The 27,621-nt window shown below is 35.9% G+C and overlaps 1 protein-coding gene across 1 annotated transcript in view; it reads left to right on the top strand.

Annotated features, from left to right (window-relative positions):
• Positions 1-27,621, top strand: part of LOC114029975 (Fanconi anemia group M protein-like) — an 89,715-nt gene that overhangs the window by 31,525 nt on the left and 30,569 nt on the right. The window contains exons 12-13 of the mRNA XM_027844622.1: positions 3,872-4,029; positions 13,549-13,704. Coding sequence (XP_027700423.1) covers positions 3,872-4,029; positions 13,549-13,704 — 314 coding nt within the window. The remainder of the gene's footprint in view (positions 1-3,871; positions 4,030-13,548; positions 13,705-27,621) is intronic.

The following is a 27,621-nucleotide window of genomic DNA, read 5'->3' as shown; positions in this document are numbered from 1 at the left end:
CACTTTTTAGCACCTGTGATGCTCCAGGCACTATGTTACAAAGGAAGGCAAAGCAAGAAAATACACTTGCTGCCCTTGAGGACAGCACATTCTAATGTTAACCACTATATTCTGGAGATATATAGGGGGATTGAGAACACATTAGTATTTCGGGGAACTGGAAAAGACTTCTTATAGAAGCTAGCATTTGAGCTAAGACTTGAAGGAAGCCAAGGAATTCAGGAGGAGATGTGGAGAGAAAACATTCCAGGTATGGAGGAGACAACCAATGAAAATGTATAAAGTTGGAGATGGAGTGTTTTCTTTCTTGAGGAATATCAATGAGGCCAGTGTCACTAGATCAAAGATTATGTAGAGGGGAGTAAAGTGTAAGAAGATTGGAGAGGCAGGAGGGGGTCAGATTATGAAGGGTTTCAAGCCATTTCTAGGGCACAGTGGCCATGCTCTCAGATGTATCTTTCTACCAAATGAGGTAATATTTTTAGGGATCCTGAACAAGGAAAAGATATGTCAATACTGTTTGGAGTTAACATTCCAGAATAGTCACTACTCAGTTCCTTCCTGGATCTTTCCCCTCAAGGATTGATATTAAGCAGCCAACATCCACGTTCCTCACTCTCCCACTCTACACCTCCCCACTCCCGCCTCCCCCCCCCCATTGAGAACATAGGAAAAACAAAACCCATTACCATGTAATCAAAACAAATTCCTACATTGACCATATCCTAAAAATATTTGTTGCATTCTGAGTCTTTCCCCTCTTTATCAGGAGGTGAATAGCTCGTTTCATCATTAGTCCTCTGGAATTTTGGTTGGTCATTACGCTGATAAGAGTTTGGCACAATAGTATCTTGTCACATTTATATACCATAACTTGCTTATCCATTCCCCAATTTGTGGGTAGTCCCTCAGATCCTCATTCTTTGCCATCCCCAAAAGAGCTGTAAGTATTTTTATACATCCTTAGATTTTGTTTTGCATAGAAGTAATCTCTTCCTTAATCAGTCCTCTCTAATTCCTCCTCTCTTCTTCCTGTCGAGTGAAAGTATTTCTGTATTGAGTGGTGTGTGTGGGTGTGTGTGTGTGTGTGTGTGTGTGTGTGTGTGTGTGTGTACATGCTTCTTTTGAAAACCAGTTCAGATAAGAGTGAGGTTCAGGTATCAGCTGCTTCCCCCTCACTCCTACCTCCTTAATTTTATAGATGTATGTACATACCTTGGTTATGTGAGGTAATTTCCTAGTCTTCCTTCCCTTACCCCCACCCCCTCAGTGCATTCCTCTTCCCCTCTCTTTTCCATTTTTTTCTCAAGATCTTCAAGAGGTAACAGAACCACTCCCAAGCCTTCTCTCGTTGGACTCCATGTGTGAACCCTGATGATGTTAAGGTTCTGAGTGGACATGTGTCCATATTTGGGTATAAGCACTTTATCCTTCTTTAGTCCTTTTATCATTCATTGTTCATAGGAGTTTACTTTTTTTATGATTCTCTCCACTCCTGGGTTTGTACTTCACAGTTTCTCTGCACCTCTGGTCTGTTCGTCAGGAATGTTGGAGGTCCTCTTCATTAAAGTCTACTCTATGTAGCATTATGTTCAGTTTTGCTGAGTAAGTTGTTCTTGGCTGTAAGCCTATATATCCTTTGCCTTCTGGAATATCGTATTCCAGTTCTCTGTTCTTTATAATAGTGGCTGCTAAATTGTGTATTGTCTTGACTGTGGCTTCTCAGTACTTCAATTCTTTCTTTCTGGTTGTTTGCAGTATTTTTTCTTTGACCTAGAAGTGGTAGTTTTGCTTTGACCAGGATTTTGGCTATTATGTTTTTGGGAGTTTACTTTCTGTGGTTTGTTTCAGGAGGTGACTGGTAGATTCTTTCTGCTTCTACTTTACCCTCTGGTTCTGAAGAGATATCGGCAGTTTTATTTTGGTTTTTTTCTCTAAAGAATTTTTGAAAATGATGTCTAGGCCCCTTTGTTTTGGTCATGGAGTTCAGATAGTCCAATGATTCTTATTTTTTTTTCTCCTTGATCTGTTTTCCAGGTCAGTTGTTTTTGCTATGAGATCCCTTATATTTTCTTCTATTTTTTCAGCCTTTTTTTTGGACTTTATTTTAACATTTCTTGTTGTGATGTGGAGTCAGTTGGCTTTCATTTGTTCCGTTTGAATTTTCAGGGAGTTTGTTCCTTCGGCAAGGTTTTGTACTTCTTTTGCCAAGCTATTAATTCCCTTTTCAGTTCCTTCTTCTATTGCTCTCATTTCTTTTCCAGTTTTTACTTCAAGCACTCTAATTTCATTTATAAAAACATCTTACTTCATCTCTTCCAGGAATTTGAGTGGAGTTTGTATCCAGGCTGTGTTTTTCTCTGAGGCAATGCTTGTGATAATAATAGCAATAATAACAACAACAGCAATAGCTAACGTTTATATCGTGTCTACTCGGTGCCATGCACTGTGCTAAACACTTTAAAGTTATTATCTCATTTAATTCTCATAATAAGCCGGGGAGGTTGATCCTATTACTATCCCCATTTTACAGAGAGAGAAACTGAGGCAAACAGATTAAGTGACTTGCCCAGGGTCACACAGCTAGTGAGTGTCTGAAGCTGGATTTGAATTCAGATCTTCCTGATTCCAGGCCTGGTGCTCTATCTACTGCACCACCTAGGCGCTCCATGATTGTAGATGTTTTAGAGTCATTCTCTTCTACATTTGTGTCTCGAGATTCCCTGTCACCATGGTAGCTTATTATGATGGAGTTCTTTTTTTGTTTGCTGATTCTTCGAGCCTGCTTCTCAACTTCAGAGTTGATGTTATAGCTGGGCTCTGTGGCACTTCTGGAAGGAAGACCTGGGCTTTTCATGTTGCTGATTTCTTGGGGCAGTGAGTGGATCTCAGGCTGGGGACCTGCAAGCTTTCAGTGCTCTCAGAGTGGTCTGATCCAGGGCTAAGTTTAATTGCTACTCACCCTCATCTCCACCTCTGTTGGCTTAGAGCCACAGAATTGTAGTTTCCACTTTGGTCTGGTATTCTTGCCCTGGTTATTCCTTTGCAAGCTGGGCTAGATGTTGAAAGTGAGACCCTGCTTTGTGCCCCACCACTTGAGCCACACCACTGATGCTGGCTTCTGAACTTACTCCCTTTTTTGTACACCATTCAGGGCTTCCTTACTAGGGAACACGAGCAGGTCCTTTTCTCACTCGGCCCTGCACCTGTGACCTGGGACTGAGTAGTGGGCAACAAAGCTACTAGTTGGCACCCATCTCCATTGTAGTGTCCTGTTATGGATGTGGCAGTGCCTTGGTATGGATCATCTCTTTTTGCCCTAATACTTAGCCTCTCTCTCTGGGTGCTGGAGTGCCCCATGGACAGCATAGTGCTAGCTTGATCCCATCTCTAGTGTCCAGAGACCTCTTTGTCTCCATATAGTGAGCTGGTCTGGGACAACAACTCACTGACTTTTTCTGGATAATATTTTCCATTAGGAGTCGATCTGGTTCATTTTCTAGATATATTAGGAAGAATTTGTAGAGGAGAGCTCACTGCCTTGTTTCCTATCATGCTACCATCTTAGCTCCTTCCCTTTCCATATTTGTTTCTTATGTTGATATTGATATTAATATTAATATTCCATTGCCTTCTTCTGCCATAATTTCTTTACCATATCCCCAGTCATTGGCTATCTGCTTTGTTTTTAGTTCCTTATAACCACAAAATGTTCTGCTATGAAGATTTTGGTGTATATTGGACTGCCTTCTTGGGTTATATATCTTGTAGTGGGATATCTGAGTTTCTTGATTTCTTTTTCAATACAGCATTGTACTTTTTTGTATTTACTTTATAATTTTTATTTAATTATTATTTTTTCAACTTGTAGGAATGAAACAACGCAATTCAAAAGAACCTTGGTCCTTAACAGAAGAAGAATTTAGGTTATGGAACAGACTATATAGATTAAGAGAAAGTGATGAAATTAAAGAAGTAATACTGCCCAAAGCTAAGTTTGAATCTTTACAAGATGAGGAAGATGTATCAGTAAGTAGAGCTTTCACATGTAATCATCTATGTGAAAGGTGCACTTAACGAGACGGTAGGAGCTGTGGATTGAAGCCCCAGCTCTGCCAGCATCCAACTGAATATACTTTGTCAAGTCTTTTAACCTTTGTCAACCTCAGTTTGCTCCTGTAAAATGAAGAGTTATATTAAGGAACTTTCAAGATTGCTTCCAGTCTGAAATTTGGTGATTTTGTACTTTTTCACTGATTCTTTGCAAATGAATAGAAAATCACATGATTAATACCTAATTAAAACAAAAACAAAAAATAACTTAATCATTAAGATGCTGCTAGGTGGCACGGTGACCTGGACCTGGAATCAGAAAGACCTGAATTCAAATCTGGCCTCAGACATATACCAGCTGTGTCACCCTGGGCAAGTCACTTGATCTCTGTCTGCCTCAATTTCCTCATCTGTAAAATGGGGATAACAATATTACCCACTTCCTAGAACTTTTGTGAGGATCAAATGTGATAGTGTTTGTAAAGTGCTTTGCCAACCTTAAAGCACTATATAAATGCTAGGTATTATCATTATTATTATAAGTTCGAAAGCACTAAAAGTCAGCTCAGTTTGCATTCCATGCAATGACCAAGTACACCTTCCTGATTTCCTTTCGGGTGGGAGGGTGACTGTGGATGATGAATGCTGCCTGGTCTGATGGAGGCCGAGTCTGTGTTGTTAGGTTTGTTTTTTTTTTTGGTTAAGTTTTGTTTCATTGTTTTCCTTTGTTATGAGGGAGGGTACTGAGTGGAAGGAATATTGGGAATTCACTGATGTGAAAAGAAGTCATCAATTAGACTATAAAACCTCTGCATATTTATATTGTGCCAGGTTCTTTTTTGATCTTCAGTAACAGTGTGTGTGCATGTTTTACTCTGTTGTATTTGCTTAACGTTATTTCCTATAAATGATTATCAGCTTTTTAAAATATGAAGAAACCCTTTAAACAACAATTTTCCTGCCTCTGACATAGTAATTTTTATACTTGTTAGAATTTATTGAGAAAATACATAATGATGAAAAAGTGCAAGGAGTAATTCATCCTTTTAGAATGAATTTATGTTTTATTGTGTTTTACTCATACAGCAGTATGTTATAATGGTTAGAGAGCTGGCCTCAGAGTCAGATAAACCTGTGCCTGTATACAGCTTCCAACATGCTGCCTGTCTGATCGCTCACTATCTCAGTGTGCCAGACATCTTTCTCAAACTGTAAGTGCCAGAGAAGCTGCCAGTCTATTGGTAGAGGGTTTTTCCCCAAGAACTCTCTATCTATATTGATGAAATTGCTGGTCTGTTAAAAGAAAAATCTACATACATTAAAAAAATGTGCACATGTGAGAATATTATTTCTTTGATCTGCAGAAGGTCTATTTGCTTATTTGATATGTTTTTTTTTTTTTTAACAAAACGTCTCTCTTGAAATAACTGCCACCTCTCAGGAGTCTGCAGGCTGTAGGTTGGAATTCTCTCACATAAATATTTCAATATTATTCATAAAGTTTTCATATTAGTTGTTTTAAACACCCATATTGTATTATATGGTACTAACATTCCATGGGTTGTCCAGTTGTTTTGTTACTAGTGGGTGTTCAGTTTAGTTTTTTAACATTGTAGATTTTGCTCTTGTGAATGTCTTTGTACAGATTAGCTTTTATTTCTCTTTTGGCCTGTTAAACTTTTAAAAAATGAGAAAAACCCTAAAATAAATAGTTCATTTTCATTTTAAAAAACTAACCTTTTGCTGATGCTGTTTATTTTTATATTGAAATGGAATTATGATCTCAGTGATTTGGGGGTTCCTCCAGTGATGCACATTACCACCACCACGTCACCATCCATGTCTGCTTGTCTTTTCTGACTCTTGCCTGTGTCCTGTCATAAGTTTGCCCCTGGCAGTCCATCCATTGTTCTGTAGGTATTGTTCACTTTCTCCAGAAATGGTGAAGGTACCACTGGAGCACTCTGGTGATCAACCTGTCATTCCTTGTGTTTTATGATGACCATCTTTTATTTCTGTTCTTCTTTGGAGTTCTTCATTGGTTACATGTTATAGCTTCCTCCCATCCACCGCACAACTTTACATTTCCCTCTAAACTATAATAATTCTTAACTCTTTGTAACCAGTTTTTTTTTTAACATCACAATCATTTCCAAACATATAGTACCCTACTTCACTACCCAGGGAAACTTCGCTTGTAACAAGAAAAAAACCATCAAAAATAGTCAAAGCAAAACTAACAGACATAGCAACTGTATCTGGTAGCATAGGTAACATTTTTCACCAAGGAAAAGAGGAAAGTATGTTTTCTTAACTCTTTCTCTGCCTGGATCAGGCTTAGTCATTAAATTTCATTTTATTTTTTTGTTCCATTTAAATTGTACCCTTTGTATATATTATTTTTCTGTTTCTGCTTATTTTACTTTATTTCAATTCATATAAACCTTCTCATGTTTTTCTGAATTTTTCATATGCATTGTTTCTTTTTTTTGTTTGTTTTTTTGGTTAGGCAATGGGGTTAAGTGACTTGCCCGGGGTCACACAACTAGTGAGAGTTATGTGTCTGAGGTCGGATTTGAACTCAGGTCCTCCTGAATCCAGGGCCGGTGCTCTATCCACTGCGCCACCTAGCTGCCCCTCATATTCATTCTTTCTGACAGTGCACTAATATTTTGTTAAGTTCATGTACTATAATTTGGTTAGCCATTCCCTAGTTGATAGAAATCTTGAATTTTATTACCTTGGGCAAGTCACTTAACTTCCCTAAGCCTCAGTTTCTTAAACTGTGGATGAGGGAGTTGTCCTCGATGGTCTTTTAGATACCCTTTTAGCTCTAAATCTATGAACCTGTAATTCTTTATTTCCAGTTCTTTCCTAACACCAAAAAATACTGCCATGAATATTTTGTTATGTGTAGGACCTTTCTGTCCATCTTTGATCTCTTTGGAGTATAAACTCTAGGTCAAAAGGTATGACTATTCTCTCATAATCCTGAATTTTTTTCCAGGAGGGTTGAAACTGCTCCACTGCTCTATAAGGAAGGCACCTGTCTTTCTGCAGTGCCAACATATTCAATCTTTTTCATCTTTGTCAGTTTGTTGGCAAAGGTTATGAAGTTGACAAAACCTTAGTTTTGTTTTAATTTAATTTTCTTACTGGCATTAGTGATTTGGAGCAATCATCCATGTGGTTGCTGATAGTTTGCAGTTATTCTTTTGGAAACGGTTTCTTTCCTTTGACAGCTCATCTATTGGTAAATTTTTCTTTTTTTCATTTTCAGCAAGCAGCTGCTAAAATTCCAATGGTACAGGAGAAGTGGGATGATACTTATTAGGCCTGGACATTAGGAGAAGATATTGGCCTCAGAAAATTTTAGCCTTGGAGAGATGGGCAAAATTTGACAATTATGTCTGCCAACTTTTTATGAAAAGTTTTACTCACAAAATAATAGGATTTTTGAGTTAGAAAGAATATCAGTGGCTGTCTAGTTCAATCTGTACCTAAAAAAAAATCCACATTATAGTATACCCCACAAGTTGTTGTCCAGCCACTACTTGGGCTCATTATGTCTGAAGACAGCTCACTTCATTTTCTGATCGCTTTCATCCTAGGGAAGCTTTTGTGACACAAAGCCCTGGATTCTGTTCTTTAGGGTCAAACAATTTAATCCTTCTCACAGTCTTTCAGATGAAGACAGCTTATGTACTCCAGAGCCATCTCTTCTCCAAGTTGAACCTCTAGTTCGGGGTGGGAACCTGCGGCCTCGAGGCCACATGTGGTCTGCTAGGTCCTCAAGTTCTGCCCTTTGCTGAATCCGAATTTAATAGAACAGATCCCTTTAATAAAAGGATTTGTTCTATAAAACTTGGACTCAGTCAAAAGGCTGCACCCAAGGACCTAGAGGGCCACATGTGGCCTTGAGGCTGCATGTTCCCCACCCCAGCTCTAGTTTCTTTAATCAGTTACTTGTCAGCAAGCATTTATCTAGGGCCTACTTGTACCAGGCACTGTGCTACATACTGGAAATACAGAGCCAAATAAATGAAACAATCCTTATTTCTTCTTTTTTAAAAAATATTTATTTAGTTAGTTTTAGTTTTCAACATTCACTTTTATAAGATTTTGAGTTTTAAACTTTTCTTCCCCTCTCCCCTCCCCAAGATGGTGTGCAATCTGATATAGGCTATACATGTACCATATTAAACAGATTTCCACATTAGTCATGTTGTAAAGAAGAATTAGAATGAAAGGGGAAAAAAAGAGAAAATAGTATGCTTCGATCTGCATTCAAACTCCATAGTTCTTTCTCTGGATGTGGATAACATTTTTTTTTATCATGAGACTTTTGAACATGTCTTACATCCTTGCATTGCTGAGAAGACCTAAGTCTATCAAAGTTGGTCATCACACAGTGTTGCTTTACTGTGTGCAATGTTCTCCTGGCTCTGCTCACTTCACTCAGCATCAGTCCATACAAGTCTTTCCAGGTTTTTCTGAAGTCTGCCTGCTCATCATTTCTTATAGCACAGTAGTATTCCATCACATTCATATACCACAACTTGTTCGGCCATTCCCCAATTGATGGGCATCCTCTCAATTTCTAATTCTTTGCCACCACAAAAAAGAGCTGCTATGAATATTTTTGTACATGTGGGTCCTTTTCCCGTTTGTATGATCTCTTTGGGATACAGACCTAGAAGTGTTATTGTTGGGTCAAAGGGTACACATATTTTTATAGCCCTTTGGGCATAGTTCAAAATTGTTAGTCAAAATGAACAATTCCTACTTCTAAGGAACTTAACATTCTATGCAGGGAGACACTCTGTGTGTGTGTGTGTGCCTGCACGCTCTCGTGTATATGTGTATGTGTATGTGTGTATGTATATGTGTATACATACACACACACACACACACACAAAAGGTATACAAAATAAGTTGGAGAGATCAAGAATAGCTTCAAGTAGGTTTTTTGCAGGTTGGTTTGTTCAACAAGTATTTACTCAGAACAAAGATGTTTTTTTCTACCACAATTTGGTTTCACATATTTGTGCAAATGGGACTCTGAAAACAGGATTATGCTGTGGCTTGATCTTCTTGCATGTGCTTTTCTTCTAGTATTAATTTAGAAATTTTTACACATTGTGGAGTTCAAAATTTTTTTTTGTCTTTATGAACTTTATAAACATGAACATTTTCTTAGAGAAAGAATAGGAGAAATGCTACGTTACCCTCATCCTTAAAAATCCTTCTTTGGACCTTCCTACTTCTTCAACCTGTTGTCCTATATTTCTCCTCCCTTTCTCATCCAAACTTAAAAAAAATTTTTTTTTATTAATTTATTTTGATTTATCAACAATTACTTCCATAAGCTTTTGAGTTTTAAATTTTTTCCTCCTCCCTCCTGCCCTCCCTTCCCAAGACGTCCCGAAATCTGATATATCATTCAAACTTCTTGAAAAAGCTGTTTACATTTGCTGCCTTTATTTCTTGTCCTCTTGATTTCTTCTCATCCCTTTGTAGTCTGGCTTCTGACCTCATTACTCAACTAAAACTGATTTCTCCATAAATGTCAGTAATGTCAAATCTGATGATATTTTCTAACTCTTCTTACTTCTTAACCTATCTGTTTCATGTGGTACTGTTGATCACCCTCTCCTCCTGGATACTTTCTCTTTTCTGGGGTTTCGTGACCCTGCTCTCTCTTGGTTTTCTTACATGTCTAAGTGCTTCTCAGTGTCCTTTTTTGGCTCTTCGTTCTTATCATTCTTCCTAACTGCTCACAATTGCCGAGGTTTTGTTCTTGGTATTTTTTTCTTTTGGCAAATTCATCAGCTCCTGTGGGTTTAACTATCACTTTTGTGGAGATGACATTTTCGTGTGTCCAGGAGATCTTAACACGTGCAAAACTAGCATTCGTTATCTTTCCCCTCAAATCCTCCCCTCTTCCAAACTCCCTCATTTCTGTGAAAGGTAACAACATCCTTTCATTCTCTCACATTTCCAACGTTCCTCAGCATTATCTTGGCGTATTCACTCTCTCTTGTTGCACATATCTAATTAGTTGCCTAATCTTAGCATTTCTTTCTCTATGACATCTTCATATCTGACCACTTCTCTCCATTCATACAGCTACTGTTGTGGTTGGGGGTGCAATTCATAAATGCTTGTTGAATGATTGAAAGAGAAAGAATCTGATTGACATCAATAACATATAATTGAAATGGTCTGCTCCTATGCCTCAGGCTCTTTCTTTCTTCACCAAACCTAGATCCTGATCTCTGGTTCTTAAAATTCCAGTGGTTCTTAAAGTTCCTTTTACTCTTTTCAATTCCCTTTATGACCCATCTTCTGAATATGAGGTTTGTTTTGCTAGTAACTAACTCTTCCTTCACAAAATCTGCCCTCCCTCTTAATCCCTCTCCCAACTCTCCTTCCTTCCTGGTTTTTTTGTTTGTTTGTTTTGTTTTTAGTTTAATGTGTGTCTACAACAAACTGTGTGAATATGTATGTTTTCAACATTCCGTTTTCTGGTTCAGAAAATAGTCACTATAATGTGATGACTACTCCACTCTCCCCTTTTTCCATATTTTTATATGCTTCTTTTTGTACGCCCTAGTTATGAGAAATGTTTCTTCTCTTTCTTCTTTAGTGTATTCCTCTTTTCATTCTTTTCTCATCTTAAAACCAACAAAATAGAATAAAAACATACTTAAACTCAGGCTTTGTGTGTTACATAATTTCCTTTGTAATCTGGAAAATTGTGATTCTAAAGGGATATTGTCTCTCCTCTTCCATTAGAATGTTAAGCACAGGGGCAGCTAGGTTGCTCAGTGGATAGAGCACTGGCCCTGAGGTCAGGAGGGCCTGAGTTCAAATCCAGCCTCCGATACTTGACACTTACTAGCTGTGTGACCCTAGGCAGGTCACTTAACCCCATTGCCTAGCAAAAAAAAAAAAAAGCACATCTTCATTGCTACCCCTTCCAGTTGCTCAAAGTAATTGCTGTTCTAGGGTCACACAGCTAATAAGCTTTTACTCAGATCTGGTCTTTTGATTGGAATACTTGAAAATCCTCTGTTTATTAAAGGTCCATTTTTTTATCCTGTTGGAGTATTACTTAGTATTTTTAGAGCAAATTATTTTTGGTTATAAACCTTTATCTTGTACCATTTGGAGTGTCGTGCCCAGTGATTTCCTTTTGTTTATATTAGTTTTAGTAGAGCTTTATATGCTTCTTACTGGAATTCTTTGGTGCTTGTATTCTTCCTTTCTGTCTGATTGCCATATTTTTTTCACTTGGAAGCTCTGTGATATTGGTTAAAAAATCCTGGAAATTTTCAGTCTGGGATTTCTTTCAAGTAGTGAGGTAAGTGGACTGCGCAGTTTTTATGATTTCTTTGGTGTCCAGGTTTTTTGTTTGCTTATCATTTTCAGAGAGTTCAATGATTCTTAAATTATTTCCCTTTGACTTGTTTTCCAGGTCTGTTTTTGATAAATAGATAACTAATATTTTCTTCTTTTTCAATCTTTTGACTTTCTTCTAATATTTTTTGTTATCTCATGTCATTGAGTTTTGATTACTCTATTCTGTTTGCAGGGAGTCTGTTGCTTGGGTCAAATTTTCCAACTTGTGTTCTAAACTATTTATTTTCCTTCCAGTTTTTTCCTTCAGAGCTTTTATTTCAGTTCTAGTTTCTTTTTTTTAAATTCTTGCTTCACTATTAACCATTCTGGTCATTTTTGTGGGCAGTCCATTTTTTTTCTCTGAGGTTCTGCTTCTGTTTGTTGTGGAGATGCAGTTTTCTTTTTTTCTTTTCACATTAGTCATGTTGTAAAGAAGAATTAGAACCAATGGGAGGAACCACAAGAAAGAAGAAACAAACAAAAAAAAGAGAACCAATAATATGCTTTGAGGAGATGCACTTTTCTTCTTTATTTACCTCTTGAACTTTTTTTGGGGGGGGGGGTGAGGCAATTGGGGTTAAGTGATTTGCCCAGAGTCACACAGTTAGTGAGTGTTATGTGTCTGAGGCTGGATTTGAACTCAGGTCCTCCTGATTCCAGGGCTGGTACTCTATCCACTCCGCCACCTCGCTGCCCTGAACTTTTCTTAATTTGTAGTATTTCTTCATCGAGTTTGCTATTTTCTTCTTTGTATTCATATTCTCCTTGGGATGGCTCCTTTCTCAGTGTTCAGGCCCATTTATTGATGCTTTTTCTAGGTTCCCTGATGTGTTCTCTTTCCCAGCATCAGTGGTTTCTGGTCAGATTTTTGTGAAATTCTGAACTATATAAAGAAACTTACTTGTGTTTATATTTTTGTTAAATTGTTGTTTCATTTGTGTGACCTTGGCAAGTCACTTAACCTCTCATTACTCTAGGCTACTCACACTTAAGTTAGAGGGATTTCAATCTACATTGGTAGACAGAATTTCTTCAACCAGGAGTTCCATATTTCAGTAAAATCCTAGGTCCATTCCCTGCCCTATTTTAGGCTATATAAAACATCTGTTCACGTCTGTCAGCTTTACTGAGGTAGTGTTCTAATACATTAGGTTCCAACTTAGAATTCATCCAGGAGGTACTTTCTTTTTTAATTAAAATTGGCTCTTAGTATTTTCTAACCTTTCCCGAGATTTAAACAACATCTTAATTTACAGAATCTTCTGATCCTTTTGGTCTCTGATTCTTTTTGACTTCCTGGGTTCAGAGATGGACTGTGCTGGTTCTTCTTTTCTGTTGCTGCCTTGATATATTTATTTGGTGCAATAATAATGCACTTCCTCTCTTTACCATTTATTCCTTTTGTCATAAATCCCATGCACTACAAGAGGGTACTTCATGTTGCTGGGTTTTTTTTTTTTAAACCAGGGATAAGAGTTACAGAATTATTAAAATAAGCTTGATGGTAATTGAAAGTACATTTAAAAGAGAATAGAGCCAGTATAGATTGAATGGTACCTAAGTCCACTCTTCTAATTGTTAGCTAAAATTCATTAAACTTGGCCTGTGGTTCTCTTGGCCAGGAATTCCATTGTGCTGTTCTTTTATGACTTCCAAATATAAGTGAAGACCCTTGAATTCCATATTGTGGTTCTGGACCAAAAATCTGGACTCAAAATGACTGTTTACTTATAATCTCAAGGTCATTCTTAGTCAATCAGGATGTCTCCTAATGTTTGTTTTTTTGTTTTTTATATTCTTCCCAAATTCCTACTTTGTCACTTGGCTAATGTGATAACTTCTATGCATAAAGTAGTAGACGGTACAAAGAGCAGCTAAATATGCAACTGAAGTTTTTGCCATATTTCAGAAAATATGATAGTTAAACTTGAAACCTGATTCTCTCTACTTTTGACCACCTCCAAAAGAAAAAGTTAATAAAGAATTCATTGTAGTCTAAATTCTTGAGTAATTTTGCTTTGAGATTTTATAAGTGACCTAAAAAAAACAAAATCTAATCTGTAATCTTTGTATGTTTCATTCTTAATCTAGAATTGTGAATCAAGACCTGGATGTCATCAACTGTCTTTGTCTGAGTGGAGAATTTGGCAAAATCGTCCTTTTCCTACGTATCAAGTTGACCATTCTGATCGCTGCTACCGCTTCATAAGCATTATGAAAATGATAGATAAGATAAGAAATGAAGAGGTATGGGTTTAAATATAATTTTTTTTCTTCTTCCTCTTCCTTATACCTTAGAGCATGTTAAAATGGATATAATTAATCTTCATATTAATCTTCATTAAGCTGTGGTAAATAGATAATTTTATGGATTATAGAATTAGATTTTTTTTCTTTCTACCCTGTGGCCTCTATAGTAAATAAAGCATAGAGAAAGGTAGGTATGGGTAGAAGGGGAAATAAAGAGAGTGATTTGAAAATGTGGGTAGATATATACATACAGCACATCAGCATATACAGCACAACACCATATTTGCTAGTAACACTGATTTTAGTGGATTAAGTTATTAAATTCGCAAGGCTAATTGAACTCTGAAGCAGTTTAGAATTCACTTAAATATACTAACATACATTTTGTAATATCAGTCTTCAGAATTTTTGCCTTCTTGTTCAGTGTCTTGATTGTATTGTAGTTTTTGTGTATTCTATGTATTGTCTTTCATATTCCTTGCTATTTTCTCTAAGGACATCTTTTACTTTTCAAATTAATATATTTTAAGCAAATATAGCATATAATTTTGATGTCCTCATTCTTCTTTTATAGAACCTTAACTTTCTTTAGAATAAATAAATCCCCCTTATACATTTAAAATAATTTATTTACAAAAAATTTATTTACATTTATCTTTTCTAGAACATGTTCACTGTGTAAAGCAAATGTTACCTTCTGCTACTTAGTATCTTGATTTACATTTTTATGCATTAAATTTTTAAAATTGAATTTTATTTTATTTTTAAAATTAGCAAGAATTTATTTTTTTTCTCTCCATATTCTCTGCATATTGGAGAAAAAGATAAAAATAAAACTGTTATAACAACTATCCATAGTCAAACAAATGTCCACATTGGCCATGTTAAAATAACAACGTACAACTATTACTGCTTAATTAGTCCATCACCTCTCTATCGAGAGTTGAATATCATTCTTTATCATCAGTTTTCTGGAGTCATGATTGGTTATTGGGTAGACTATTTTTTTTAAGGCAATTGGGGTTAGGTAACTTGCCCAGGGTCACATAGCTAGTAAGTGTCAACTGTTTGGTCTGAGGCTGGATTTGAACTCAGGTCTTCCTGACTTCAGGGCTGGTGTTCTATCCACTGCACCACCTAGCTGTCTCTTGGGTAGACTTTTTAATTAAGGCTTTTAAAGTTTTTTGTGTTTTTTTTGTTTTTTTTTTTAGGGCTACTGTTTTAAGTTTTAATTTAAAGTTAAGGTTTAAAACTGCACTAAGACTTTTGGGAAATTCTTTAAAAATGTCTTGATTTTTTTTTTAAAAAATTATTCATTTATTTTTAGTTTTCAACAATCACTTCCATAAGCTTTTGAGTTTTAAATTTTCTCCCCCTCCCTCCCTGCCTCCTTCCCCAAGATGGCATGCAATCTGATATAGGCTCTACATATACTTTCCTGTTAAACATATTTTCACATTAGTAATGGTGTAAAGAAGAATTAGAACCAGTGGGAGGAACCACAGGAAAGAAGAAACAAAACAAAACAGAAGAAGAAAAAAGAGCAAATAGTATGCTTCGATCTGCATTAGAACTCCAGAGTTCTTTCTCTGGATGTGGATACATCCATCGTGAGGCTTTTGGAGATGTCTTAGATCCTTGTATTGCTGAGAAGAGCTAAGTCTGTCAAAGTCAGTCATCTCACAATATGACTGCTACTGTGTACACTGTTCTGGTTCTGCTCACTTCACTTAACATCAGTCCATACAAGTCTTTCCAGGTTTTTCTGAAGTCAGCCTGCTAATCATTTCTTAACAATAGTATTCCATTACGTTTATATACCACAACTTGTTCAGCCATTCCCCAATTGATGGGCATCCCCTCAATTTCCAATTCTTTGCCACCACAGAAAGAGCTGCTATAAATATTTTTGTACATGTGGGTCCCAAAGTTTTTTTTTTTTTTTAACATTTTTATAATGTAAAAATTAAATCTTTCCAGATTTCTTATACCTCCTTAGTATTCCTTTAAATTCACAAACTGTAATTTATGTAGCCATTCTTCAACAGATTGGCACCCCCTTAGTTTCCAGTCCTTTGCCGCCACAAAAAAAAACTGCTATAAATAGTTTTGTATATATAGGTCCTTATCTTCTTTTTTTAAATTTCTTTGGCTATAGGCATAGTAGTGATAGTGGTCAAAGGGCATACATTGTTCAGTAGCTTTTTGGACATATTTCCAACTTATGATCCTAAGGTAATATCCCTTTGTTCATTTTTTATTTTATTAATTTTATTAATTGTTTTTAATCTGTCTAGCTAGAGGCTTTTATTTTAGTCTTTTGAAATCTTTTAAAATGTAAACTTAAATCTTCTTATCTTTATTTTTTTCTGCCCTAGAATGTATCTTACAGGACATCTCTTCCAACCCCTTCCTTTTACACATAGGGAAACTGACTTACACAGTCACTGCCCTAGTTCAGGCCCTTATCACCACTCTCCTAAACTATTGGAGTAACCTCCTAATTGGTCTGTTTCACTCTCTCCCCAGTTAATCCGCCCTCTACACAGGCACTAACGTGGTTTTCCTGAGCACAGGTCTGGCCATGTTATATCCTTTCCTCAGCTCCCACCCTCACCCCCACTCAGTTAACTCTAGGGACTCCTCATTACCTCTAGGATCAAATATAAAATCGTTGTTGGCATTAAAGCTTTTCAGAAGCTGTTTCTTTCCTACCTTTCCAACCTTACACTTTACTACCTTCCATGCACTGTATAGTCCAGCTCTACTAGTTTTTTGCCATTCCTTACTAACAGTGCTCCATCTCGTCTTCTTGCTTTTGCATTAGCTGTCCACCATCCCTGATATGTTTTCCTTTTTCATTTTTATCTCTTGAAATCTCCAGTTTTCTTCAAGATTCATCCCAAGACTCACATTCTGCATGAAGACTTTCCTAGTCCCTCTGGCTACTGGTGCCTTCTCCTTTGAGCTTACTTTGTATGTGTTTTGTATATACCTATATACCTATAAGGTTATCTTGTGTGACTTTTGTATATATCTATATACATACATATTTTCTACCCCTTTAAGAGTATAAGCTCCTTGAAAGCAACAACTCTTCTGCTTTTGTCTTTGTCTTCTCTGTGCCAAACAGTGCCTAGAACATAGTAGGTGCTTAATAAATACTTACTTGATTCTTTACTTCCATAAAGGAAAAGAGTTCTGAATCCTCTGTAGGGTGTAGAGGTGTTCTTCCTCCTTTCACCTCCTTAAGGAAAGACAGCACCCTGCATTGGTGCAAATTTAGCTATTACTTGGCAATGGCAGGAAAAAAAACCTCACCAATAAAACATCTGACAGTCTCTTCAGGGTACTCGCTGCACAATTCCTTTTGCCCTCCATATTTCCTGGAATCTGTTTTTCTTGGTGGTATTTCTCATAACTGCCATCTTGGCCTCCTGTTTGTCATTCCTCTTCTTTCAATTCTTGAGGAAGATTGTATTTATTTATTGTGGTCATCTCACGTTTTTCATTTTGGCAGACCCAGGTTGTGCAGTTGCCTTTGATTGAAAATTAAGCAAGTTCTGACCAAGGCACCCCTGGAGACTGAAGCTCCCCACAGCTTTTGTTTCTGAGTTCTGAAACAAAATCAAGTTACCCTCTCTCTCTCCCAATAATCTGATTTTCATAGTCTTTTCTGTCTTAGTTTATGCTGCTGCTTCTGTTGCCTATGTGTGTATGTATGAATAGATAGATAGAAAGACACATATCTGTCTGTCTTTATCTGTTATGTTTTTATCAGTGAATTGTAAAGTTTTAACGTAATTTGAGGGAGAGAGTCTTTGTGACTCTTTCAGATCCTGTTCTGTGATTTTGTATTGATTGAATAAATATTTTGATTTTAATTCATTAACCCAAGCAGATTCTTCCTAATAAAGATTTTGGTCAATAGCAGTTGTACTATAGTCTCGACAAGTAGATACTCTTTAGGAATGAATAAATTTGTATTACAGAAGTAAAGTTTCATTTTTTAATACCAATATTCTGCTAGTGTTGCTATTTATCAATGAGACATGGAATATACAGCATTTTTCAAAGAATGTTTTAAAAAAATGTCAAAAGTCAGTGGAGAAGTACATGGTAAGTGTGAAGCAGGCTGTGGTGTAGAGAACAAAAATGTAAAATGTTATTAAGGAAATTTATGCTCGGAAGAGAAGATAGAGTGGTCGTAGGCCAAAGGTTGGTAGACCACCAGAGTATTCCACTGGTACTCTCAGGAAGCCACAAGGAAGGCCTGCAGTATACTGGATCCTTTTGCCACAAGCAGAAGGAACACTCTAACTTGGATCAAAGTAAACACTAACAAAGGCCAGATTTATAGTTGAAGAAATGTTACTTCATATAGCAGTTTTCTCTGCTTACAATTTAGAGTGAATGTAGTAGTTATTACATTTGCTAGCTTTAATGACGAGGTATTGGGACTGGATTGCAATTGTAATATTTTAATAAAACATTGAAAACATCCTTTGTTGTCCACTGGGCTCCTATAAAGTTACTTAAATAGTTAATAGCTTCCTTCAGTGCTACTAGCACTTCTTTGTAATAATAATATATACAATATGACATTCAAAATTCAGAGTAAACCTTACTTAAATGGATAAACTGGAAATGTGAGATTTTTCACAGAAATGATAGATAGGTCTTATGTAAAACCAGAAAAGCACTGGTTACGATGAGAAAAGTTGAATGTCTTTAAGGTTATAAGACCTGCAGTTTTTCTTCCATTCTTGGGTAGCAAAGTGGTTATCAGAATAAGCTCTCTGCGTTTTTGTTGTGTTAAACCCTGGAGGGAAAAGAGACTTTAAAGTGGGATCTATAGATTTGAGGTTAAAGGTCCTGACATTTAACAGCAGTGTTAGTGGTCTGTGGTAACTGGTGGAGTCTTTTTCCCTACAAGTTTCTGAGTGGTCTTTTTCTTTCATGGCCTAGAGTAAACTTTGTTTTTTTAATACACATCAGTGCCCTAGAGTAATCAGGCAAGAAAAAAAAATGTTTACAAAAATATATAAATATCGTTTCATTATTTTGCCTTTTTTATATGAATAAGTTGGGGAAGGTAAGGGACTCTGGACTACGGTAATCAGTCTACCATTTATGTTGTATCATAAGGAGAATAAAATCTTAAGTTTCCACTAATCAGAAATAAATATTCACTTATTACCTAGCTATTTTCCAAAGATTCACTTATCCACTCTTTGGTCACATGGTTAAGTTAGAAAGGCATTAGCAAATAGGAGAGTAATTGTATTTCTCAAACAATCATCTAGAGTCTCTAAATGGGTATTTTTAATGTTAGGAATGTTACAAATGGTATAGAGTTAAAATAATGGTAATTTGTTTTAAAACTTAAAAAAATCAGGCATCTCATTTTTACTTGTGGGGAGAAAGACAGCATTGTGGAATCGACATAAATTTTAAGGAATACAAATAGTTTAAGTATTTTATAATGGAAAAATCAAGGCTCCCAAATAAAACCAAATTTCAGAAAAATAAAAATAAATCTAAAATACCTTTAAACAGCTTAATAAAGGTAGTATCATGGATATATTCAATTTTATTGATCTTGTGTAATCTTGTAGCTCAGAGCAATATTCCTTAGAAAAGCAATTTCTCTGCTTTTTCAGGCCTCATTTGAGAACTTTTTTTTTTTAAGCATCTCCTTACCTTCAAAAGTAGTCATTGGAGGGATTGGGATGTTAGGAAGGCTGATCACCTGTTATTTAGAACACAGAGCTGGTGAACATTAGAAATATAAAAGGAATACCATTCTCCGGTATTGCTTAGAGCTTTTAATTAGACAATGGCTTGTTCAGACATGGTCTTTGCAAAGAGTATTAGTACTTTGTATATTTTTGCACATCAACCAAATGGGGAAGGGGTGTCTCAAGATGTCTAAGAGTCAGACTTCCTGACTGCAGAAATAGAAACATCTTGTGGTTGCACTAATAAAGAGAAAAGAAATAGTTGGTGAGGCAAGGACAGTCACTTAAGGGTCACTTTAAACTTAAACAGCAGTTCAGTAAATCTTGATTTTATAGTAAATATGTAGTCAATGTTGGTTGTGTGGAATTTAATCGTACTTTTATGTATTCATTAAATAACAAAAAAGTGTTCTTTGTAATTTTCTTGTCCATGAGGATCATTAAAAATGATTAAAGTTTAAATAGTTTAAAATCAATCAATAGTTATTTAATAATCACTCATTATATGTCAGGGACAATAGTAGGTATTGGATACAAAGACAAAAGTGAAACATTACTTGCCCTTTAGGAGTATACAGTCTAGCCTGCAAACGCTGTGTATACATAGACATCAACAAAATAGTACAAGATAATTTGAGGGAATGGCAATAGCAGATGACATTAGGATAGGCTTTATGAACTTGAGTTGAACCTTGAAGGAAACTAGGGATTCTGAGAGACAGAGGTGATGGGAGAGTACATTTCAGGCCTGAGGGAGAGCAAAGACAAGGAAATAGTAGATGCTATGTCCCATATAGAAAAATGTTGGGACAGCTAGGTGGCGCAGTGGATAGAGCACCAACCCTGGAGTCAGGAGAACCTGAGTTCAAATCTGGCCTCAGACACATAACACTTACTAGCTGTGTGACCCTGGGCAAGTCACTTAACCCCAATTGCCTCGCCCCCCTGCCCCCCAAAAAAAGAATTGTCAGAAGGATGGTTTGGTTGGACTGTGGTACGCATAAAGAAGGAAGTATTGTGTAATAAGACTGGAAAGGTAGTACAAGGGCAGGCTGTAAAAAGCATTAAATAGAATTTTATATTTTATTCTAGATGCTGTAGTCCCTCTCTAGGTTTGTTGAGTAGGGGAATGACATGTTCCAGACCTATATTTAAGCAAAATCATTTTGGCAACTGTGTAGAGAATGGATTGGTACAGGGAAAGACTAGAAGCAAGAAGACAAACCTGAAGGCTCTTTCAATAGTCCAGGGAAGAGGTAATGAAGGCTTGAACTAGGACGGTGGCTATGTAGAGAGGAGGATGAATATGAGAGTTGGTATGTGGGTAGTAATGATAGGTTTTGGCAACTGATTGGCTATGTGGGACGAATGAGAGTAATGAATCAAAGATGAATTTGAAATTGCAAATCTGGGTGACAAGGAGGATGTTTATGCTCTTGGCAATAATAAGTTTGGAAGAAGGATGGATTTAAGGGTGAGGGGGATGGCAGAGATAGAAAGTTCTGTTTGGACATGGTGATTTTTAGATATCTGTGGGACATCCAGTTTAAATGTCCCATGTTGTTCAGTTGTTTTTCACTTGTGTCTGACTCTTCACGATCCCATTTGGGGTTTTCTTGGCAAAGGTATTGGAGTGGTTTTACCATTTTCTTCTTAAGCTCATTTTACAGATGAGGAAACTGAGGCAAACAGAGTTAAGTGACTTGCCCAGGATCACGTAGCTAGTAAGTGTATGAAGTCATATTTGAACTCAGGAAGATGAATCTTCTTGACTCTAGACCTGGCACTTCATCCACTGCACCCCTAGAAGCCCTGAAATGTCCCATTGATAGTGGGTAAAGTTATAGAACTGGAATTCTTGTAGAGGGAGTAAGGCTGGAATATATATTTATGGGAATCTTCAGTATAGAGATGGTAAATTTGTAGAAGTAGTTGGGGTTACTAAATGGAAAGTAAAGAACAGTTACCAGGATGGAACTTTGGGATACAATCACAGTGAGAGGGCGTGATATGGAATATGGTCCAGCACAGGATACTGAGGCATAGTCAGAGAATGACCCTGAGATAGGAGAAGAACCAAGAGAGATCAGTGTCTTGGAAACTCAGAGAGGAGAGAGCATGCCCGAGAAGAGATTAGTCAGCAGTGTTAACTGTTGCAGAGAGGTCAAGAAGGATAAGAATAGAGAAAAGGCTATTACATTTGGCAATTTATTTGATTTTTAATAATATTTTATTTTTTCCTTAATTACATGTAAAAAAAGTTTTTTAACATTTGTTTTTAAAAAAATTTTTTGAATTCCAAATTCTCTCTCTCCCTCCTTCTCTTCCCTGCTACCTGTGAGATGGCAAGCAGTCTGATACAGGTTATACATGTGCAATCATGTAGAACATATTTCCATATTAGTGGAAGAAAACAGAAAAATTAAGAAAATGATAAATAGTATGCTTTAGTCTGCTTTCAGACTCCATCAATTCTTTCTCTGGAGAGGGATAGCATTTTTTATCATAAGTCCTTTGGGATTCTCTTGGATCATTGTATTGCTGAGAAAAGCTGAGACTTTCACAGCTGTTCATTGTGCAATGTTGTGTACAACATTCTCCTGATTCTGCTCCCTTCACTTTGTATCAGTTCACGTAAGCCTTTCCAGGTTTTTCTGAAATCTGCCTGCTTGTAATTTCTTCTGGAACAAAAGTGTTCCATTCCAATCATATACCACAACTTATTCAGCCATTCCCCAACTGATAGGCATCCCCTTAATTTCTAATTCTTTGCCACCATGGAAAGTTGCTATAAATACTTTTGTACAAATAGGTGCTTCTCCCTCCACCCCCCTTTTTAATCTCTGTGGGATAAAGACCTAGTAGTGGTATTGCTGGATCAAAAGGTATATACAATTTTATAGTCCTTGGGCATAATTCCAAATTGCTCTCCAGAATGGTTGGATCAGTTCACAACTCCACCAACAATGCATTAGTGTTCCAATTTTCCCACATCCCCTCCAACATTTATCGTTTTCCTTTTCTGTCATGTTAGCCAATTTAATAGGTGTGAGATGGTACTTCAGACTTGTTTTAATTTGCATTTGTGTAATCGATAGTGATTTAGAGCATTTTTTCATATAAGTATAGATAGCTTTGATTTCTTCGTCTGAAAACTTCATACCCTTTGACCATTTATCAATTGGGAAATGATTTGCAGTATTATAAATTTGATTCTATATGTATTTGATGAATGGGTCCTTTTGTCAGAAGATAATTTGCTATAAAATTTTTTCCCTAGCTTTCTGCTTTCTTTCTATTCTTGGTTGCATTGGTTTTATTTGTGCAAAATCTTTTTAATTTGATGTAATCAAAATAATCCATTTTATCTCTCTTAATGTTCTTTATCTTTTATTTGGTCCTAAATTCTTCCATTATCCATAGATCTGACAAGTAAAGTATTTCTTGCTCTCATAATGTACTTACGGTATTAACCTTTATACCTAAATCATGAACTTATTTTGACCTTATCTTGGTACATAGTGTGAGATGTTGCTCTATATCTAGTTTCCGCCAAATTGTTTTCCAGATTTCCCAGCAATTTTTGTCAAATAGTGAGTTATTATCCCAAAAGCTTAGATTTTTGGGTTTATCAAACATAAAATTACTATGATCATTTACTACAATGTATTGTATACCTTATCTGTTCCAGTGATCCACCACTATTTCTTAGCCAGTACCAGACTGTTTTGATGATTACCACTTTATAATACAATTTGAGATCTAGTATGGCTAGGCCACTTTCCTTCATGTTTTTTTTTTTCATTGATTCCCTTGCTATTCTTGACCTTTTGTTTTCCCAGATGATTTTGCTATTATTTTTTCTAGCTCTATAAAATAGATTTTTGGTAGTATAATTGGTATGGCAATGAATAAGTTAATTAACTTATGTAGAATTGTCTTTTTTATTATATTGGTTTGGCATAGCCATGAGCAATTAGCGTTTCTAATTGAGATCTGACTTTATTTGTTTGAAAAGTGTTTTGTAATTATATTCATATAATTCCTGGGCTTGTCTTGGCAGCTAGAGTCCCAGGTATTTTATATTGCCTACTCATTTTATTTATTTATTTATTTATTTGCGAGGCAGTCAGGGTTAAGTGACTTGTCCAGGATCATACAGTTAGTGAGTTTCGTGTGTCTTGGGGTCAGATTTGAACTCAGGTCCTCCTGACTCCAGGGCTAGTGCTCTATCCATTGCGCCACCTAGCTACCCTTTGCCTACTTATTTTAAACAGAATTTCTCTTGTTTCAGGGCTTTGTTGGCAATATATGGAAATGCTGATTTTTTTTAATATCCTGTAACTTTGCTGAAGTTTTTAATTATTTCAAGTAGTTTTTTTAATTGATTCTCTAGGATTCTAATTATACCATACCATTATATCATCTGCAAAGAGTGATAGTTTTATTTCCTCATTGCCTATTGTAATTCCATTTCTTTTTCTTCTATTGCTATAGCTAACATTTCCAGTACAATACTAAATAATAATGGTCATAATGGGCATCTTTGCTTCACCCATGATCTTATTGGAAAGGCTCCTAGCTTATCCTTATTGCAGATAATGTTTGCTGATGGTTTTAGATAGATATTATATATTATTTTAAGGAAAGCTCCATTTATTCCTGTGCTTTCTAGTGTTTTTAGTAGGAATGGGTGTTGTATTTTGACAAAAGCCTTTTCTGTATCTGTTGAGATAATCATATGATTTCTGTTAGTTGAGTTATTGATTTGGTCAATTATGCTGATAGTTTTCATAATATTGAGCCAGCCCTGCATTCTTGGTATAAATCCATCAGGTCATAGTGTTTGATCTTTGTGATGTACTGCTGCATATACAATTTTGTATTGTATTTTGCTAGTGTTTTATTTAGAATTTTTGCATGAGTATTCATTAGGGAAATTGATGTATAGTTTCCTTCTCTGTTTTTACTTTTCCTTGTTTAGGTATCAGCACCATATTTGTATTGTAAAAGGAATTTGGTAGGACTCTTTCTTTGCCTATTTTTCCAAATAGTTTAAACAGTATTGGGATTAATTGTTCTTTAAATGTTTGGTGGAATTCACTCGTGAATCCATCTGGCCCTGGAGATTTTTTGTTAGGGAGTTCATTGATGGCTTGTTCAATTTGTTTTTCTAAGATGAGGTTATTTAAGTATTCTATTTCATCTTTTGTTAATCCGGGCAATTTATATTTTTGTAAATATTCATCCATTTTGCTTAGATTGTCAGATTTGTTGGCATATAACTGGGCAAAATATCTCCTGATAATTGCTTTAATTTCCTTTTCATTGGTGGTGAATTCACCCTTTTCATTTTTGATGCTAATGTGGTTATCTCTTCCACATCATGACTTTTCCCATCACGATTTTGGTATATTGTGGGTCAGTATAAGAAATTAAATTGGAATTTTGTGGAAGCTGAAGCTGACATGCAGAGATCAGCAGAAAAAATAGAAAAAGTTTAGAAACTCAGAAATGCATAAAGTATGTATAATGTCAACCCAAATTTTAAAGTAAAGTACTATAAACATCCCATGAAAGAAAAAGAAAAAAATTCAGGCTTGCTCTCTGGTATGAAAGGAGGGTCAAAAAATTTTATGCAGATTTCTCAGATTGTGGGGGCACTGAGCCCCTAACCTTTGCAGTGTGGAAGGGATAACTGTAATTTGGTTTTCCTCTTTGCTTTTTAAAATCAAATTAACCAAAGGTTTATCTGTTTTTTTTTCATAAAACAATGTTTTATTTACTAGTTCAATGGTTTTCTTACTTTAAATTTTATTAATTTCTCCTTTGATTTTCAAGATTTCTAGTTTGGTTATCAATTGGGAATTTAAATTTTTTTTTTAAGTATTTTTCAGTTGCATACCCAATTCATTGATCTACTCTTTCTGTATTTTATTGATATGTGTTTAGAGATACAAATTTTGCCCTAAGTACTGGTATTCTTGGTGTGTTGTCTTATTATTGTCATACTCTTTAATGAAATTATTGATTATTTTCTATGATTCGTTATTTGACCCACTTACTCTTTAAGATTAGATTATTTAGTTTCTAATTAATTTTTAATCTGTCATTCCACATTGAATGTAATTTTTATTGCATTATGATCTATAAAGGATGCATTTAATATCTCTTCTGCATTTGGTTGTAAGGCTTTTATGCCCTAATACATGGTCAGTTTTTGTACAGGTGCCATGTACCACTGAAAAAAAGGCATATTGCTTTCTGTTCCCATTCAGTTTTCTCTAGAGATCTATCATATCCAACTTTTCTTTTTTTTTTCTTTTTTTTTTCCAACTTTTCTAAAATTCTGTTCACCTCCTTAGCTTCTTTCTTATTTATTTTTTGGTTAGATTTATCTAGTTCTGAGAGGAGAAAGTTGAGGTTTCTGACAAGTATAGTTTTACTGGCTATTTCCTCCTGTAAGTCATTTAACTTCTGCCTTAAAAATTTGGAAATTATACCATTTGGCGCATATGTTTTGTATTGATAATTACTTCATTGTCTGTGGTGCCTTTTGTCAAGATATAATTTCCTTCCTTCTCTCTTTTAATTAGATCTACTTTGCTTTGTCTGAGATCATGATTGCTGCCCCTGCTTTCTTTACTCCAGCTGAAGCATAAGTAGATTGTGCTTGAGTCCCTCACCTTTACTTTGTGTGTGTCTCTGCTTCAGATGTGTTTCTTGTAAACAGCATATTGGAAGATTCTGGTTTTTAATCCACTCTGTAATCAGCTTCCGTTTTATGGAAGTTCATCCCATTCACATTTACAATTATAGTAGCTAACTGTGTATTTCCCTCCATCCTATTTTTCCTTCTCTCTCTGTCTCACCTTTCACCCTGTCCTTTGTTACAGGTGTTTTTACTTTTGTCCATTGCCTCCTCCAGTCCTCTCTCCCTTGTAGCAGTGTCCCTCCCTCCCTTCCTTCTTTTATCCCCATCACTTCCTACTTCCTTATATGGTAACACAGATTTCTATACTTAACTTTGTGTGTATCTTATTCCCTCTTTGAGACAATTCTGATGAAAGTAAGGTTCAAGCCTTTCCCACCACCCCCATGTTCCCCTCTACTGTAATAGTTATATGTAAATAGCATTCCTCTTTTCTGTGAGTTTGTTTACCCCATTCTGTTTATCCCTACCCTCTTCTCTCAGTGCAATTCTCTTTCTCACCCCTTAATTTTTTTTTTATATCATCCAGTCAAAATGCTGTTTTATATCATTCATTCCATATATGTTGGAATATAAAGTTTTACTTTATTGAATTCCTTATGTTTTTTCTTTCATGTCTACCTTTTTATGCTTCACTTCAATCTTGTATTTGAAGATCAGATTTTCTGTTCAGCTCTGGTCTTTTCGTTCATAATGCTTGAAATGCCTTTATTTTGTTAAATGCCCATTTTTCTCCCTGAAGGATTTTACTCAGTTTTGCTGGGTAGGTGATTCTTTATTGTAATCCTAGGTCCTTTGCCTTCTGGAATATCATTCTGAGCCCTCTGATCTTTTAATGTAGGAGCTGCTAAATCCTGTGCAAGCCTGACTGTGGCTCCATGATATTTGAATTGTTTTTTTTTTTCTGGCTGTTTGCATTATTTTCTCCTTGGCCAGGGAGCTCATGAATTTGGCCATAATATTCCTGGGAGTTTTCGTTTTGGGATCTCTTTCAGGAGTTAATCAGTGGATTGTTTTGACTTCTATTTTACCCACAGATGCTAGGATATCAGGTAATTTTCTTTAATAATTTTGTGACATATGATGTCTAGGCTCTTTTTGATCATGGTTTTCAGGTAATCCAGTAATTCTTAAATTATCTCTCCTGGATTTGTTTTCCAGGTCAGTTGTTTTTCCAATGAGGGTATTTTATATTTTCTTCTATTTTTTCATTCTTCTGATTTTGTTTGACAGATTCATGATGTCTTATAGAATCATTAGCTTCCCCCTTGCCTAGTTCTAATTTTTAAAGAATTATTTTCTTCATTGAACTTTTGTACCTCCTTTTCCATTTGACCGATTCTACTTTTTAAGGAGTTGTTTTCTTCAGTGAATTTTTGTACATCTTTTCCTATTTTTTGTGCTTTCTTTATCAATTCATTGGCTTTTTTTTTTCATGATTCTATTGCCGTACTCTCATTT

The sequence above is a fragment of the Vombatus ursinus genome, unplaced genomic scaffold (genome assembly GCF_900497805.2).
Source record: "Vombatus ursinus unplaced genomic scaffold, bare-nosed wombat genome assembly UNPS02014945.1, whole genome shotgun sequence".
Lineage (NCBI taxonomy): Eukaryota > Metazoa > Chordata > Mammalia > Diprotodontia > Vombatidae > Vombatus > Vombatus ursinus.
The sequence above is the reverse complement of the archived record's forward strand: the minus strand, read 5'-3'. Positions and strand labels throughout refer to the sequence as shown.